The 17,805-nt window shown below is 52.9% G+C and overlaps 1 protein-coding gene across 1 annotated transcript; it reads right to left on the reverse strand.

The window, feature by feature from the left end:
• Positions 1 to 3,192: 3,192 nt before the first annotated feature.
• On the reverse strand, positions 3,193 to 7,016 carry LOC142403606 (olfactory receptor 14A16-like). Its single transcript, XM_075489847.1, has 4 exons — positions 6,914 to 7,016; positions 5,764 to 5,818; positions 5,353 to 5,416; positions 3,193 to 4,131 (listed from the first exon to the last, which is right to left on the reverse strand). The coding sequence occupies exons 1-4, from the start codon at positions 7,014 to 7,016 to the stop codon at positions 3,193 to 3,195; spliced, it is 1,161 nt and encodes a 386-aa protein (XP_075345962.1).
• Between the last annotated feature and the right edge of the window lie 10,789 nt (positions 7,017 to 17,805).

The following is a 17,805-nucleotide window of genomic DNA, read 5'->3' on the forward strand; positions in this document are numbered from 1 at the left end:
CATGATGTCAAGTGGCCTTGCAGTGACATCAGCCATCTTCCTCAGCACTCACCAGTGCATCCCCTCAGGTCCCAAGGACTTATGCACGTGCAGTTCCTTTAAATGTTCCCTAACCTGGGTAAGTTGCACCAAGGGTAAGTCTTCCTTGCCCTGCCTCTGGTCTTGGGGGCCTGGCATTCCTGCAGGTTGTTCTTACCAGTAAACTCAGAGAGGAAGAAGGCATGGCCCTTTCTTGGCCCTTTCTGTGCTGTTTGTCACCAGGGCCCCTGGCCCATATAGCAGCAGGCACACATTTTCCCGAGCCTTCCTTTTGCTGCTGGTGTCGTTCTTAAACCCTTTCTTCATGCCCTTCATGTCCAGATTGAATTACCAGATTGAGATCGAGATGGACTTTGCCTTTCCTAACACTCTCGCTGAATGGTTGGGAGGTTCATGGTGCCCTCCAGAAGCCTCCTGAGTGTCTTGTGCCCTGCTGTGCTGCCCCTCAGGCAGATGTCTGACTGGGTAATGTCCCCCATGAGGACCAGGGCCTGCAAATGAGAACCTGCTTCTACTTGTCTGAAGAACGCCTCATCTGCTGCTTCTTCTTAATATGGTTGGTCCATAGCAGACACCAACTACAACGTTATCCACGTTGCTCTGCCCACTAATCCTCATCCAGCAGCTCTCATCTGGCTCATCACCTGGCACTAGGCAGAGCTCCATCCTGTCCTTCTGCTCACTCACATACAGGACAACTTCCCCTGCTCACCGACCTGCCCCGTCCTTCCTAAAGAGACTGCTTCCATCCATGGCTACCCTCCAGTGATGTGAGCTATGTGGCTGTATCTTGGGTACCTAAGTGAGATTATAGCTCAGGAATTGCCCACACTGTGTGCATTCCTGTCAAGACACATCAGAGGTGTGCCCAGCCATGCTGATTTCCCTGCTGGAGAAATGAGATTGAGGGCTACTTGACAGGTGCCCACAAACAGCCCTGGTTGAACCCTTTGCTTCACCTCCAACTTCCTTCTTCCATGTTTCCCCCAGCCCAGGATCTTCCCTTTGGTCATCCTCCAACCCTCCCACACAAGAAGCCCACCTCTGTTTTCCCTTTGCCTACTGTCCCTGGCTTTGCTTGCCTGGTGCCCTCTGTTGGTGTTTCTGGGATGGCTGCATTGCGAATTCTTACTTTGGTCTGCAAGTCCGGTAGACTAGGACCTCCTTTTATTATCCGTCTTGTCCTGCAGTTCCTCCTGCTGTCATCTTGTTAGAGGCACCACAGGACAGGGTGGCCAACAGAAACCTCACCACGTTTTACAAGGAGAAGTGGCCAGTCCTGCGTCAGGGGCAGAATAACCCCATGTATCAAGGCAAGCATGGAGCTGACCAGCTGAGGAGTGAGCCTGAGGAGAAGGCGTGGTTGCTACAAGGGATGCTATAGGAAGCCAGTGCAGCATGTTGACCATGAATCAGGCCAGCTGCATACGGGGCTGAATTAGGAGGAGTGTGGCCACCCAGAGAAGGGGAGTTAGCTCCTCCCTTGACTCAGCAGGGGTGTGGCCACATCTGAACTAATCTGTGCTGGGGTCGTGCTCCATGTTCTGCAGGAGTAGGGAGGACCTGGAGAAGGTGCAGAGGACATCTGCCAAGATGGGGTGAAGGGGCTGAATCCCATGACTTGTGTGGAGAGGCTGAGGGACCTGGGCTGCTTTGGCCTCCTAACGTAGAGGCCAAGGACAATGTTGTCATGGCCTGCAGCTGCTTGAAGGGTGCTTTCAGAGAGGATGAAGATTTCCTTTGTAGAGGAAACAGCATGAGAAAGGAAAAGCTTTGGAGTCTGAGCCTGGGCATGAGGAAAAAGGAAATGTCACTTGAAGGGTAGTGCTATGGTGCAACCGGGCACTGGGGGTGGTGGTGTTTGTCTGTGTTACAAATGCCCTGGGGCACCTTCCCCAGCTGTCCATGCCACCAAAGACAACAGACCAGCCTCCTCTCTCCTGTGTCTGCAAGTCTCAGCTGCCTTCCACAAGCTCTGGCTCTGCACCAGCAACCCCCTGGTGTGAGTCCTCACCCTGCATGGTCAGGCAGCTCAGCTAACTTCAGTGTGTTCCTCTCCCAAGTAGTTTCCAGCCCAGCCCTGTCCCTATCTGGTGTTCCCCAGCACTTCCCTCCCCTACCCATCTATCTCTGTCCAGCCCAGAAAAGCAGCCCATTCTGGGCTGACCCCATGGCAGTGCCCACTGATGGGTACTGCAAAGCTCTGCACACTCAACCCCACAGCCCCAGCCCCTCTGCAGCTCACAGTAGCTCCTGCCAGAGAGGCAGAGAGGTGTCTCAGTCCCAGGGCTGAGGGCCAGCCATGGCATGAGGAGATGGAGGCCAGTGTCTGCTCCTGTCTCCAAGACATCCTTATTGTCCACGGCCAGCAAACCCCTCTGTGCCAGCCCCACTCCCAGGAAAAGGCTCCTGGCCCAGGGCATCCTCAGGCTGCTCCAGCTACCCAAGCAATAGGGAAGCCTGCCCGAGCTGGTGCATTCAGAAATAGATATCTCTTTGTCATTTATTCCCTCCTAGAAGCACAGTGTTGCTGCTTTCTCTTCTCCAGACATGTCCCTGCCCCCAGAGAGCCTTTCACCATGGAAGTTTGTCCATGCTGGCCTGACTTGCCGCTCCTTCCTCCTCCCTGTGCCCTCCACAGGGTCCCACGCTGTTGGTATTGCTCTGCAGAGCGAGCGGGCTGTGGTGCCTGAAAGCCATGGGGTGACATTCCCAGGCAGATCCCTGTTGATCATTCACCATCTCGGGTGGAACTGGGCACCCACAGGTGAAGGCTCAGCCCAGGCCCATTCTCTAACACATTGCCACATGCCCTCCTCCCCTCATCCCATGGGGAGAACCCAAGCAAAGCAGCACGGCATTGTGGGGGCAATTTCTTCAGCCTGAGCTCAGCTTTGGAAGAAGAGCCCAACCTCCAGACACCACCACTGAGGAAATCCCCTTTTATTACAGAGGTGCGACACGAGAAGCCAGCTGTACCATTGTGCCAGACACACGTGAACAGGCCTCTGGGTCAGACAGGCTGGGTTCATGCCTCTGGGGAAGTGGAGTGGATGCAGACACGGACAAACATGGTCATCACAGATAAAGTGGCCAAAGCACAGGAGGTTCCCAAGATGAATTTGAAATCACTTCTGAAGAGGCGTGAGCAGGCTATTGCTGCTGAGAAAGAGCTGATTGAATCAGCTTCTTGAATGTGTCTTTAAGCTCCTGGTTCCTCATGCTGTAGATGAGGGGGTTCACAGCTGGAGGCACTACTGAGTACAGAACTGCCACCACCATATCCAGCATTGGGGAGGAGATGGAGGGGGGCTTCAGGGAGGCAACCATGACAGTGCTAATAAACAAAGAGACCACGGCCAGGTGAGGGAGGCACATGGAAAAGGCTTTGTGTCGTCCCTGCTCAGAGGGGATCTTCAGCACTGCCCTGAAGATCTGCACATAGGACAGCACAATGAAAAGAAAACACACAAAATCCACGAATATACTAACCACAATAACCCACACTTCCCAGAGGTAAGCATCTGAGCAGGAGAGCTTGAGGATCTGGGGGATTTCACAGAAGAACTGGTCCAGGGCATTGCCTTGGCAGAGAGGTATTGAAAATGTATTGGCAGTGTGCAGCACAGCATAGAGGAAACCACTGCCCCAGGCAGCTGCTGCCATGTGGACACAAGTTCTGCTGCCCACGAGGGTCCCATAGTGCAGGGGTTTGCAGATGGCCATATAGCGGTCATAGGACATGATGGTGAGGAGAGAAAACTCTGCTGAAATGAAAAAGACAAACAGAAAGACCTGTGCAGCACATCCCAGGTAGGAGATGGCCTTGCTGTCCCACAGGGAATTGGCCATGGCTTTGGGGACAGTGGTGGAAATGGAGGCCAGGTCGAGGAGGGAGAGGTTGAGAAGGAAGAAGTACATGGGGCTGTGGAGGTGGTGGTTGCAGACTACAGCGGTGATGATGAGTCCATTGCCCAGGAGGGCAGCCAGGTAGATGCCCAGGAAGAGCCAGAAGTGCAAGAGCTGCAGCTCCCGTGTGTCCATGAATGCCAGGAGAAGGAACTCGGTGATAGAGCTGGCATTGGATGTTTGCTGCCTCCAGGCATGGGGACCCGTGCAAAGAGGAAAAGTCATTGACAAGTTAGGGGAGACTTTTCTGAGCAAAACCAAAGCCATTCCCTGCAGACTCTGCTCTTGCTACACACCTCACCCCCACATTTCCCTTTCCTAGGACACCTTCCTTCAGCTCCATGGCTGAAGCTCTGGTTTGGTGCTGGTTGAATGTGCCATGAGGAGCTGGGCCTCTGGCCACTGGCTGCTGAGGTGTCAGCCCTGCTCTGCAGCAGTGAGTTCATGGGAATGGTGGAAGCAGCGGCCAGTCCTGGTGTTCAACTTTGTCAGATGAATCCACCCATAAAAGAAGGGCTTGTCAACATCTGAATCCCAGTGCTAAGGAATGAAGATTGCAGAAAGCAGACTGAAATTTGTTGTGTTGTTTGGTTTTTTTTTTAAATTTGGGGGAAATTTTTATATTATTCCCCCCATCTGATTTGAGGATTGTACTGGGATGTCCTAGTATTTCTGTTGCCCTCAGGGAGAACTGAGTGAATCCTGCAAGGCAAGAGGATTGCCATTGGATTAGAGCAGTTGAGGGGACCTGGTCTGTCCTTCAGACCGAGATGCCTTGGGCTTGCACCTTTCTGAGACTGAGGGCGATCACACTGCTCTGTTTGCGTGAAAAGCCAGCAGACACTGCTGAGAGCAGAGGGATCCACTGCAGACTGCTAAATGTCTCACCCTTTCTCAACATCTCAGCAACCCACTTCTAGCCAAGGACACACATGGCTCATTTCACCAACCCAACAGCATTTCCTTGGTCATAGCAGCACTGTGCTTATAGATGGGGCTTTCAGATGCTACACAAAGATGCTATGGAACAGATTTGCATTCTTGAGGGCAGCTCACAGCATGGAAAGATACCAAAAGGAGATCCGTAAGTTTTTTCATGATGGTATGTCACTAAGGGAAAACCAGCTCATTCCCCAGCCCCACAGGCTGCATTGCCCACAGCCTCACAGATGAGAGGAAAGCTGGGACACTTGTTCCCATGGACACACCTGCACAAAAGGACCCACAAGATCAGTGTGTGACTCTGCAGCTGAAACTCCCATCCCCAGAGAGCCTGACAGCAAGAACAGGATAACAACAGCAATAACACAGACAAGTGGAGAAACAAGGAAAAATACAGTGAGGGTCTGGCTGAGAGAGGCGAGGGGAGAGGCAGCCGGGCACTCAGGACAGCGTTGCCCTTACCCAGCTGTGCACGCCACCTCCCAGACTCCAACATTGCCAGGCAGTTGGTGTCAGCCCCTGTGCTCTGCAGAGGGAAGTGGGCATGTGGCTGGAGAGCTGCAGCACGGCTCTGCTGGAGCTGTGGTTGCAGAGGAGGTGGTTCATGCCTTGGACCCCACAGCCCTGAGGGCAGAGGCTTTGCTGGGTGGGAGAGGAGGCAAGGGGGCTTGCTCAGAGGAAGGGGTCTGTGATGGAGGGGATGTTACGGAGTTTTCTGAATTCTCCTTCTACAACAAATCTGGTTTAAGTTTCCTCTCCTTCCCTGATCGTAACCCTGCTGCCTGGAGATTTTCCTCCTGGGAAGTGATTCCCTGGGCCATGTCTTTTCCCTGTCAGCACTCACAGACCCCATCCCAACCTCTGTGCACTCACCTTGGCCCCACAGAAACCTGCCTGTTTGCAGGGCACTGCCTGGGCACGTGTTCCTCTTTGGAGGTTCAAAAGGGCTGGTGAGAACAGCCCTGACGGGTCCAGCAAACGTGATGCTGGTTCTGTCCATAGGCAGAGGAGTGGCTGAAGGCAGTTTAGGAGGCTATTAGCAGACCTGCTGACCCCGCAAAGTTACAGCTCAGAAGTCTCAAGGACTTGTCCAAGCTTGACAGGTCCTTTTCTATTTCTCTTTCCTGCCCCTACCCCTGCTCCTGTTCCCTGCCCTCCAAGTAGGAAACTGACAATAGACTCAGGAAGTCTCTTTCTAGGAAACTCTGCCTTGACCTTCCTCTTGAAACACCCCCTTGGAAGTTTCCTAGTGGTGATCTGGAGCTGTGAGCAGCCCTGAGTGACGCAGCAGACAGATCCTGCCCTGCCAGAAGTTGTTCCTTCCACCCACAGCTTCTTTCTGCAGTGCTATAGGGAGCTCCCCGGGCAGGCTGAATGCTGACTCTGGCAGGCGGCAGAGTCCCTGCCTGGGCACACAGCCCTCTGGGGCACAGGGACCCTCCTCTGAAGGACAGCCCTGGGCACCCTTGGCTGCACACACACACATTCACAGCCCTGCAGCTGTCCCTGGGAGAAGGCAGCTGAGATGCCCTGTCCCTCTGATGGTGCAGCAGGGAAGCCCTGCTCTGAAGCATGTCCTCCTCTACGCTAGAGGAACTGTGGAAGTCCTCCTGACTGTGGGATGTGCCAGCTTTTGGAGATCCTTCCACAAACTGCAGATACATTGCCTGTCATGCAGGTACTTACCATGTAGAGGGCTGTGAAGATTTCTCCCCCAGCGAGCTCTCAACTTTCCTCACAGCCCAGACTGCCTTTAAGCTCTCTCTGCCCTGCTCCTGTCCCCTCGGTGCCTGCAGGCTGTGCCCTCAGCCCTGCTGTGCTTTGCAGAGCTGCTGCTCCTGGGCAGAGCTGTCTCTCTGCAGCTCTGCCCACTTGCCATGAGCTCCCTCTGTCCCAGGAGCCCGGCCCAGCTCAGCAGCAGAGGACCAGCCCAAGGTAGCAATTTGTCTGCCCCCTCCGGGCTCCCTTGATTTGTGGCTGGGGCTCCAGGGGAACCTACTGTGGAACAAGCTGAAGGAATCACTGATGTTCCCTCTCTCAGCTGGGGTGAGACACTTCGTTCCAGCAGTGGCATTTCTCTGCTCAGAGACAGAGTTGGGTCGAAATATCAACATTTCTTGGCCCATCATTAGACAGGACAGCCAGACAGACACAGGCAGGGATCTCTTTTTGCCCTGCTGAGGGAAGGGATTCAGCTGAGTCAGTCAAGGCATCCTCTCCTTGGTTTGTAGTCCTGGGGTGGAAGGGGACTCGGCTCCCTCCCATGCACACCACCAACCCACAGGAGGTGGGATTCCTCTTGCCTCTCTTCAGGTGGTCATTCAATAGACACCTGCATGTGAGCTCCTTCTCTCAGATCCCATAGAAATTAATGGTGATGGAGGCCAGGAGTGAGCTGTTCAGATGCAAATGTCTGGTGACATTTGAGGGGCCAGAGGTGGTCGAAGATATGTGCAGGTAATAGAGAAAGATTAAAGATATGTGCAGGCAGATGTAGAGACAGGACACCACCTGGGGGCATCTTCTTGGAGGCTCTTGGGAGTTTCCTGTGGCCAACTGAAATGACAGCTGATGCCCAAATTAAGGGCAACTGAACCTGTCCCCACTCATTATGTTGAGGGTGGCCTATATCCATATGATGGAATGAAGTCATATGCCATATGAGAGCCCAGTCTCACTCTTCCTTCTTCTCCATCTGTTGGATTTACTAGGTCTCCACTCACTGCATTGGCAGTTGCCTCATGTTCATCCCCACATTGCCTTTCAGAATTCAGGGTATCTACTCACTTTAATGTTCCAATCCAGGCCCACAGAGCTACCTGAGATGCCAGGGCTGGCAGGGACAGCACAGGACCTGCAGGAAAGCAATTCCCACTCAGGGCGGGTGCGTGACAGACACCCCTGACAGCATTGCAGGGAGTGTGATTGATGCCTGTGTGCCAGGGACTGTTGCCATCAGTCAGAGGCATCGGTCATCAGATGCCATTGGAGAAGCAAGGTCTGTCCCTTCTCTGGCACAACAGCTGCATGCATTGCCTGAACACAAAGCACCCCACACCGGGGTCTTTACTCACTCCCTTGAGGATTCCATCAAGGAACAGACCAATGATTTTAACAGTGTGCCTGCATACATCTTGTCTTCAAGGACAGCATAATCCAACCACAGACATGCTTCCTATCAAAACTTAGTTGAAACTCAAAAGGGCATTCAAGGGCATTAAGATGAGCTGTTGCTACCTCAGGAACAGCTAAAGAAGAGTCAGAAATACTGTGAGACCACTGCTACATTTGGTAAGAGTAGGTGTAGATAGATGTGAGCTACTCTACGTCCTCTTTGCCTCAGTTCCCACCAGCGAGGTCTCCCAGGCCTTTCTGCTTTGAGGCAGAACTCTGGAGGAGAACAACCAGCAGTGGATGGGGATCAAGCCAGGGGTTACTTGAGCAAAGTCCACCCTTACCACTCCATGGCACTGGAGGGGCTGCATCCAAGGGTGCTGAGAGAATGCTTATCACCACTGGTTCATTATAATTGGAGTAAGAAAGGCACTCAGACTCTGTGAGGTATCATTTAAAATGCTGTTCATCAGCACTAACACTATAAAGAGAGAATCATGCAGATAATCTCAGGTCCCTTTTAGATGGTGGGACCCCAGGTGGTGTAGCATTGAACAGGCCTCTGACCCACCCGCAGCATGCCATGCGGACCCCACCCATAGAAGACATTCCCCTGTTTGGATCATTCAAGCTGCTGTAGGAATTTCTTACCAAAAAAGAACTCTTCTCATCATCTCTACAGTCCAACAGAACTGATGTTCTCATGAGAACTTCTTGCTGCCTTGTTAGCTACAGGCAAGGCCACGCAGGAGGCGTAAGGGCCAGTACTGAGTGGGAGCTGCCTGCAGGCTCCTGTGAGACAATGAGTTGCTGAAGTTGTCCTGCGGCCAAGGGCTCTGTTCTGCACAGCACAGGCGTGAAGGCCGGGCTGTACATGCAGTGCCGCACAGCTCAATGGACAATGGTCTTCTGGTCAGGGTCACTGCTCAGGTTTCCCGGTTAGAAGTCTGCGCTCCACCCCTGTGCCAGAGCTGAGCTGCTGCAGTCCAAATGTACACAGGCAGGAGGAGGTGGATCACAGGCAGGAGGAGCTGGAGCCCCATGGCTTGTCACACAATTGTGACGGTTTGGGATTAAATGAGATGTGGTGGGACAGCTTGCTCATATGGGGTTCTGCAATGGAGGAACGCAGGCTCCGCTGGAGAGACTGGCAGGCAGGATGCGTATGGGGGATGCCCCCCGTGTTGAGGGGATGGCCCCTGTGTTCTCTTCCTGTGGAGGAGGACAACCAGCGGTGGATGGGAATCAACTCAAGGGTGACGTGAGCAAACTCAACAGAAATGGAGATGGGTTTTTTGACCAGATCCCTGAACACAAGTATTGGTATGCCATGACACCTGAGATTCCCTTTTTTTGGTCCAGAGGAGTATGATGCTGTCATGCATGGAGTGATGCACTTCACTCGTAAGAGAGAAGCAGAAATGTACTTTATTGATATAAAACAGTGCATAGAGGCCAGGATGAATCTGTCAGGGAGACCCTGCTGTTGAGTTCTGAGGTTCAGAAAGGACCTCCTTGCTTCCTAAACTCCTTCTCAGAGAGGAAGGCTGTGTAGACTCTGTCCTTGAAGGTTGTCAAAGTCTGACTGGATCAAGCCTTGAACACCCTGTTCTGAGCCTTTTTTATGGCAGGTTGGACTGCAGAACTCCCGAGGTGCCTTCCAGCTTGAGTTGATCATATGGCCTCAGGCCCTTTGTCTGATAACAACAGAGCAGATGGTTATGGGGCATGAATCTTCCTGTGCTGTATGTGACCACTTCAAACAACATCTGAATGAGTGAAATGAGGTCGATACTGCAGTGTGACTGTCTCTGTGCAGAGTCTGAGGGGTATCCTTGACAGTCCTGGGCAGGGAGGGTTTTGGGGGCACAGGGCTCTGTGCAAGACACAAAATGATCTTTTGTTTTAATGCTGCCAGGCTGTAAATAATAGAAATGATTGTAAGTGTCAGTAACAGTAAAACAAAGAATTAAAGACAAAGATGCAAAGCAAAGAAAATGATTAAAAATTTTTTTCAGCTTTTAGAATTCTTTGTTGTTTTGCTTTCTTTTCTTTTAACCTACTAGTCTTTGGGGGGAATTTGTGTCCTTGTTCTTTTTTTTTTTTTTTAAATAGGAAGGTTTTTTCCAGAACTGAGACTGGATGTAGGACACCAATGTCTTCAACTACAGGGATGTAGACACCTCCTGCCAGTATAGATGCCCTGGAAACCCCCTGCCCAGCCTGTCACTGTATCTCCCGAGGGACTCCGCTCTTCGACACGTCCTGTCTGATAGCTGCCAGCCCCAGGCAAACACCTCAGGTACACGGAGGCCTCTAAAAGTGGCCCTGGATGTTTTATGGTCAGACAAACAAGGTCTGCCCGGAAAGGTGAACAAATTTGCAAAGTTTGAAAAAATAGCACATTTTCATGAGCTGAAACAATTGAGTACTTTTCATATAACGGCAGTGTTTTCACACCATGCCAGAATGGGAATTTGCAGGAAGTGCATTAGTCATAGGAGAAAAAATATTGGTCTCCTGTACTTGCATTATGGCTACTCTATCAATTACATTATGCCGCATATTTAATCTCCCTCATCTTTCAGGCATTCCTACCTCTGCTGATTAACTGACCATGTCTAGGAGCATCTTTTCAGCAGATGTATCGGGACATTTGCCCTTCTCATTGCTGCCCAGATTTAGCCCTCCCCGTGCTTTTTGTTCATTGAGATACCTCCCAGTTATCTGGTTGCTGCTTTGAGCTTTTAACTCCCTAAATGAGGGAGTCAAAATCTTGCGCCACTTTCAGAAGTCCAATTAACTCTTTCATCAGCTGCTTAATTGCATTTCTGTCCTTTTCTATCTCTCTGTGTAAATCAGTTCTTGGATGGGTATCGCTGTTGGCCATCTCCACCACAGGATGTCCTACACTGTGCCACTCCTGTGCCTGTTTCCCTGCAGGCTGTAGACACACTGTCCACTTCCCCACCCTGCTCTCATCCTCACAGGTCCCTACCTGTACCAATGTCTCTCTCTGAAACAGAAAGCCATGGGCTGACCACAGACAAACACCACCACCCCCAGTGACTGGTTTTCCACAGCACTACCCTTCAAGTGACATTTCCTTTTTCCTCATGCCCAGGCTCAGACTCCAAAGCTTTTCCTTCCTCATGCTGTTTCCTCTACAAAGGAAATCTTCATCCTCTCTGAAAGCACCCTTCAAGCAGCTGCAGGCTATGACAACATTGTCCTTGGCCTCTACGTCAGGAGGCCAAAGCAGCCCAGGTCCCTCAGCCTCTGCACACAAGTCATGGGATTCAGCCCCTTCACCCCATCTTGGCAGATGTCCTCTGCACCTTCTCCAGGTCCTCCCCACTCCTGCAGAACATGGAGCCCCACCCCAGCACAGATTAGTTCAGATGTGGCCACACCCCTGCTGAGTCAAGGGAGGAGCTAACTCCCCTTGTCTGGGTGGCCATGTTCCTCCTAATATTCAGCCCTATATGCAGCTGGCCTGATTCGTGGTCAACATGCTGCACTGGCTTCCTATAGCATCCCTTGTAGCAACCACGCCTTCTCCTCAGGCTCACTCCTCAGCTGGTCAGCTCCAAGCTTGCCTTGATACATGGGGTTATTCTGCCCCTGATGCAGGACTGGCCACTTCTCCTTGCAAAACGTGGTGAGGTTTCTGTTGGCCACCCTGTCCTGTGGTGCCTCTAACAAGATGGCAGCATGAGGAACTGCAGGACAAGACGGATAATAAAAGGAGGCCCTAGTCTAACGGACTTGCAGAGCAAAGTAAGAATTCGCAATACAGCCATCCCAGACACACCAACAGAGGGCACCAGGCAAGCAAAGCCAGGGCCAGTGGGCAAAGGGAAAACAGAGGTGGGCTTCTTGTGTGGGAGGGTTGGAGGATGACCAAAGGGGAGGGGGGAAACATGGAAGAAGGAAGTTGGAGGTGAAGCAAAGGGTTCAGCCAGGGCTGTTTGTGGGCACCTGTCAAGTAGCCCTCAATCTCATTTCTCCAGCAGGAAAATCAGCATGGCTGGGCACACCTCTGATGTGCCTCGACAGGAATGCACACAGTGTGGGCAATTCCTGAGCTATAATCTCATTTAGATACCCAAGACACAGCCAGATAGCTCACATCACTGGAGGTTGGCCATGGATTGAAGCAGGCTCTTTAGGAAGAATGGGGCAGGTTGGTGAGGAGGGGAATTTCACTGTGTGTCAAGTCAATATGTGAGTGAGCAGAAGGACAGCATGGAGCTCTGCCTAGAGCCAGGTGAGAGCTGATGGATCAGGATTAGTAGGCAGACCGATGTGGATAACATTGTAGTTGGTGTCTGCTATGGACCAACCATATCAAGAAGAAGCAGCAGATGAGGCGTTCTTCAGAGAAGTAGAAGGAGCTTCTCATTGCAAGCCCTGGTCCTCATGGGGGACATTACCCAGTCATACGTCTGCCTGAGGGGCAGCACAGCAGGGCACAAGACACTCAGGAGGCTTCTGGAGGGCACCAAGAACCTCCCAATCATTCAGCGAGAGTGTGAGGAAAGACAAAGTCCACCTCGACCTCAATCTGGTAATTCAGTCTGGACATGGAGGGCATCAAGACAGGATTTAACAACGACACCAGCAGCAAAAGTAAGGCTCGGGAAAATGTTTGCCTGCTGCTAGATGAGGCAGGGGCCCTGGTGACAGAGAGCACAGAAAGGGCCAAGAAAGGGCCATGCCTTCTTCCTCTCTGAGTTTACTGGTAAGAACAACCTGCAGGAATGCCCGGCCCCCAAGACCAGAGGTAGGGCAAGGAAGACTTACCCTTGGTGCAGCAGTCTCAGGTTAGGGAACATTTAAAGAAACTGCACGTGCATAAGTCCTTGGGACCTGAGGTCATGCACTCATGAGTGCTGAGGAAGATGGCTGATGTCATTGCAAGGCCACTTGACATCATGTTGGAAAGGTCGTAGTGATTGGGCGAGGTTCCTGAGGACTGGAAGAAAGAAAATGAAACCCTATCTTGAAGCAGGGCAGGAAGGAGGATGCAGGGAGCTGTCAGCCTGTCTCCCATGATACCCCTGTAGACAAGCGGAGCAAGTATGGACTAGAGAAGTGGAAAATGAGATGGATGGAAAAGTGCCTGAATCCCAGAGGGCTGTGTCCAGTGGCACAAAGTCCAGCTGGAGGATAATCACCAGGGGTGTAGCCCAGGGGTTGATGTGGGTCCCGTTCTATACAGCCTTTCATTGGAGTCCTGGAGGATGGGACCAGGGGCATCGTGAGCAGGTTTGTGGATGATACGGAAGTGGGAGGAGTGGCTGGTAGAGCGGCTGGTTGCACTGCCGCTCAGAAGGACGTGGGCAGGCTGGAGAAGTGGGCAGAGAGGAAGCTCATCAAGTTCAACAAAGGGAAAGACAAAGTCCTGCCCCTGGGCAGGCATAACGCCATGGACCAGTACTGGGGGCTGGGGGCTGACTGCCTGGAAAGCAGGTTTCTAGAGAAGGATCAGGGGGTCGTGGTGGCTAACAAGCTGGCCACGAGCCAGCAGTGCGGCTGTGTGGCAAAGCAGGCCAACAGCCTCCTGGGCTGCGTTCAGGAGAGGTTTGCCAGCAGGTGGAGAGAGGTGATCCTTCCCCTCTAGTCAGCAGTGCTGAAGCCACGTGTGGAGTGCTGTGTCCAGTGCTGGGCTGCCCAGTACAAGAGAGACATGGAGTGACTGGAGGGAGTCCAGCAAAGGGCCACAAAGATGATGAAGGCACACAAGCATCCTTCAGGAGGAGAGGCTGAGAGAGCTGGGCCTGTTTAGCCTGGAGAAGGGAAGGCTCATGGGGATCCTGTCCATGTGTATCAATACCTGACGGGAGGGAATGAAGAAGAGGGAGCCAGGCTTTTCTCCATGGTGCCCAGTGACAGACAATGGGTAGCAAGGGAAGCACAGGAACTTCCATCCAACCCAAGAAAACTCTTTTCTGCTGTGAGGGTGGTTGATCACTGGAACAGGTTGTCCACAGAGGTTGTGGTGTCTCCATACATGGAGATATTCAAAATCCAGCTGGACCCTGTATTGGGCATCCCGCTCTAGACTAGACTAGGCCATGTCCAGAAATGCCACCAAGAAGAGTCAGAAGGAACCAGTGGAGGTGTCTAGTGCTACGCTCTGCTCTGAGCAGGGAGAGCTTGTCCGTTAGATCAGGTTGGTGAGTGCTTTCTCCACTTGAGTTTTGAAGATGTCTGGGCCCCAGACCCAGTACTAATCAACTATAAAGGTGTGGGTTTTTTCCTTAAACCTCATGTGAAATTTCCCTGCCTGCTTCTTGTCCGCATTGTCTCTTGTCCTTGTCTTTCCTTCCTGACAGCCAGACACATCCTCATGCCTACTGTAGGCAAGGACAACCACAACCTTCTCTCCAAGTGTGGCAACACCAGGATCCCCTGTGACTGCACAGCCAGGCATTGTGGCCAGCTCCGAGCAGAGAGACACCCTGGGGGTCCCTGCCTGGGCTCAGAGGAGGGCATGGGGAGACACCCATCACCTAACACAGAGGGAATGTGGTGGTGCCTGTAGGCTGACACCAAGGCAGCGTTTGGGGCAGAAAGGGTGAACAGAGAAGACCTCCAGCAGCTCCTCTGCATACCTGGTCAGGGAGTAATGCCCTTGGTGGTGCTCCTGGGAGAGGATGGTGGCATGGGAGGGGAGGTACTAAGAGCTGTGGTGCAGGGCACTGGGCTCAGAACTAGGTCTGGGTTCCCAGCAGGCAGTGCCAGTGGCTACAGCCCCAAGAGACCCCTGGCCATGGAGAGATCATCAGCAAGTCTTGTCCCAGCTGTGGAGAGCTGCTGTGGCTGCAGAGAGGTTCCTGGGAGTGCTGGGGTCAGTCCTGGCTGCCCTGCACCTCCCAGCCCAGCATGTCTCTTGGGTCTCCGCAGCAATCGCACTGACTGGGGTGACTGCCCTGCCTGGCTGGGGATTGAGGGCAATTTAGGGTTTCCATCAGTGTGGGAGGTTCTTGGAGCATCATGGCTTTTGTTGAGATCCCTGTCCCTGTCCCTGGGCTGGCCCACACCTGCACCCCCACATGTGGCCCTAGACCTCTGCTGTGCAACCACCACTTGGGACAGGGTGCATTCAGGGCTGGGGAAACATCCTCCCGGCACAGTTGCCACAAGCGACCTCAGTGCCTCATTCCCCTGCAGCCACCCAGCTTTGACTGCCCACCCCAGCACCCTACCCCATCACTGCTCATGGGGGACGATGGGGATCTGGGGGGTCGAAGGGGGGCTCCTGGCAGATGGGGGTGCCCCCCCACCCTCCCCCATTTTCAGTTTCTGAACTGGGGTCCTCCCAAGCACTTTTGGTTTTGGGGGGGTCGATTGATTTGGGGTTCTATGACAGCTGGAAGAGGGAGGGGATGTAGGGGCACTAGGAGCTGGGGGGTGATGGGGGCTATTTGGGGCATCGGTGGGGTAGTGTTGAGTGTCCCTGGGCAGTTGGGCATCAGTTGGTGGTCCTTGGGGGCAGGCCTGGTCTCCCTGTGGGCAATTCTGGGTCCATGGGGGCAGTTTGGGGTCCCATGGCAGGTGGTTTTGGGGTCAGTGAGGAAGTTATGGGTCCCTGCTGTATTTTGGGGGTTTCTGGGAGTAATTTGTGAGTCCCTGGGGGCCGTTTGTGGGGTTGTGGTGTAGTTTGGGTGTCCCTGGGATAATCTGGGGGTCCCTAGTTAAATCTATGTGTCCCTGGAGATGTTGGGCATCCCTAGAAAGTGGTGGGCCCCGGGGGAGTTTTGAGGTCCCTGGGACAGTTGGGGAGTCCTGGGGCAGTTGCGGAGTCCCTGGGGTAGGTTGAGGGTCCATAGGGATAGTTTTTGGGGTCTCTGAGGTAATTTGGGGCCCTGAAAGCAATTCAAGTGGTCTTAGGGGTAGTTTGGGGGTCCCTGGGGGCAGTTTTAGGCATCCCTGGGGTAGTTTTGGGGGTCCCTGGGGATAATTCAAGGAGCTTTAGGGGCAGTTTGGGGGTCCCTGGTGCAGTTTGGAATCAGATGGAGGTCCCTGGGTGCAGTTTGGGGGTCCTTAGGGATGTTTTAGTTCCTTGGGGGTAGTTTTAGGGGTCTCTGGGGTAGTTGGGGGTCCCTTGGGGAAGCTGGGGGGACCCAGGGGCAGTTTGGGATTCCTGGGGGTAATTTTGGGGGTCCTTGGTATAGGTTGAGAGTTCCCTGGGGTAGTCTGGGGATCCCTGGGACAGTTTTGTCATCAGTGGGGCAGTTTGGAGGTGTCTGGGGGCAATTTAGGGTCCCTGAGGCAGTTTTGGGTGTCCCTGGGTGTAATTCAGCTTCCCTGGGGATAATATGGGGGCCTCTGGGGCAGTTTTAGGGTCCCTGGGGGTAGTCTGGGGGCCCCTGGTGTAATTTTGGGGCAGTTTGGGGGCTCCACAGAGCAACGTGGGGGTCCAAGGGTGTGCTCCCCCCACCCCCCATGGGAACCCCCCAAAACACTCACCTGGCAGCGCCCCGGATGGGGGGGGTCCCCAAGGACTTCCACCTACCTGCAGGACAGGAGCGGGGGTAAATGGTGGGTATATATAGGGGGTAGCTATGGCGAGGGGTATGTATGGAGAGGGGTATATATGGGGGGGTATATATGGGGAGGGGTATATATGGAAACTGTATATATGGGGATATATCTGGAGATTATAAATGGGGAGGGGTATATATGGGGGTATATATGGAGAGTATATATATGGGGGTATATACAAAGAGTACATATATGGGGGTGTATAAGGGGCATATATATGGGGAGGGGTGTAAATAGGGTTATAACTGAGGGGCTATAAAAAGGGGGGTATAAATGGGGGCTATAAATGGGGAGGGCTATATAGGGGGTATCTATGGGGAGGGGTGTAAATGAGGTTGTAAAATGGTTAAAAAGAGGGGTATAAATTGGGGTATAAATGGGGGGTACATATGGGGAAGGGTGTATATTGGGAGGGGTATAATGGGGAGCAGTGTATATGGGGGTATATACAGGGAGAGGTATATAGGGGGTATATAGGGGGATATATACATGGGGAGGGTAATACATGGTGGGTATATGGGTAGCATAAAGAGGGGGTATAAATTAGGGAGGTATAAATGGCGCTGATACATGCAAGGGCTATAAATGTGGGAGCTATAAATGGGGGTACAAACAAGGGGGTACAAGTGGGGGATACCCCACCCTACCTGGCTGGGGGCGTCACCCGAAGCAGACAGGGGCTGTCACAGTCACCGGGCCCAAAGTTTGATCCTGCTTTCCCGGGTCTTCTTGCTGACGGGGTTTTACAGGCAGGGAAAATTAAACCCCAGGGTGAAATACCGTACCACCCCCAATGGTGGGATCGCCCGTGGTCCTCTGGGGTGGGGGGTCCTGGACAAACAGGGTACTGAGGTGGCCACCAGCACCCCCAAAATGTCTAGGGGAGCCAGGGGGATGGGGAAAATGATTGCTGCTCTTTGAGGGACACCAAAATCTTGGGGTTTGAGGGACATCAAGGTCTTGGTGTTGGGGGTGGTCATTGATGGTCCTTGACGAACACCAAGATCTAGGGGTCTAGGGTTGGTCATCAATGGTCCTTGAGGGACACCAAGGTCTTGTGGTTTGGGGACAATCATCTCCAGTCCTTGGGCAATGTCTAGGCCTTGGACTTTGGGGACAATCATGTCCAGTCCTTGCGGAACACTAAGGTTTTGGAGTTGCGGATGGTTGTCTCTGGCCTTTGATGTATCTCATGTCATGTCTGAGTAGCTCATAGGCCTGGAGTAGGCCCATGGCATGTGTAGGTGC

Source organism: Mycteria americana, unplaced genomic scaffold, assembly GCF_035582795.1.
Source record: "Mycteria americana isolate JAX WOST 10 ecotype Jacksonville Zoo and Gardens unplaced genomic scaffold, USCA_MyAme_1.0 Scaffold_39, whole genome shotgun sequence".
NCBI lineage: Eukaryota > Metazoa > Chordata > Aves > Ciconiiformes > Ciconiidae > Mycteria > Mycteria americana.

What these genes read in the sequence shown, in the direction of transcription:
- LOC142403606 (XM_075489847.1), bottom strand. Translation starts at nt 7,016, where the DNA reads ATGGGCCAAGAAATGTTGATATTTCGACCCAACTCTGTCTCTGAGCAG. An exon ending in CAGGTTTCTGTGGGGCCAAG is followed by an intron (nt 5,417 to 5,763) that starts GTGAGTGCACAG and finishes TTCCCTCTGCAG; the next exon opens with AGCACAGGGGCTGACACCAA. An exon ending in GAGGTGGCGTGCACAGCTGG is followed by an intron (nt 4,132 to 5,352) that starts GTAAGGGCAACG and finishes GCCTGGAGGCAG; the next exon opens with CAAACATCCAATGCCAGCTC.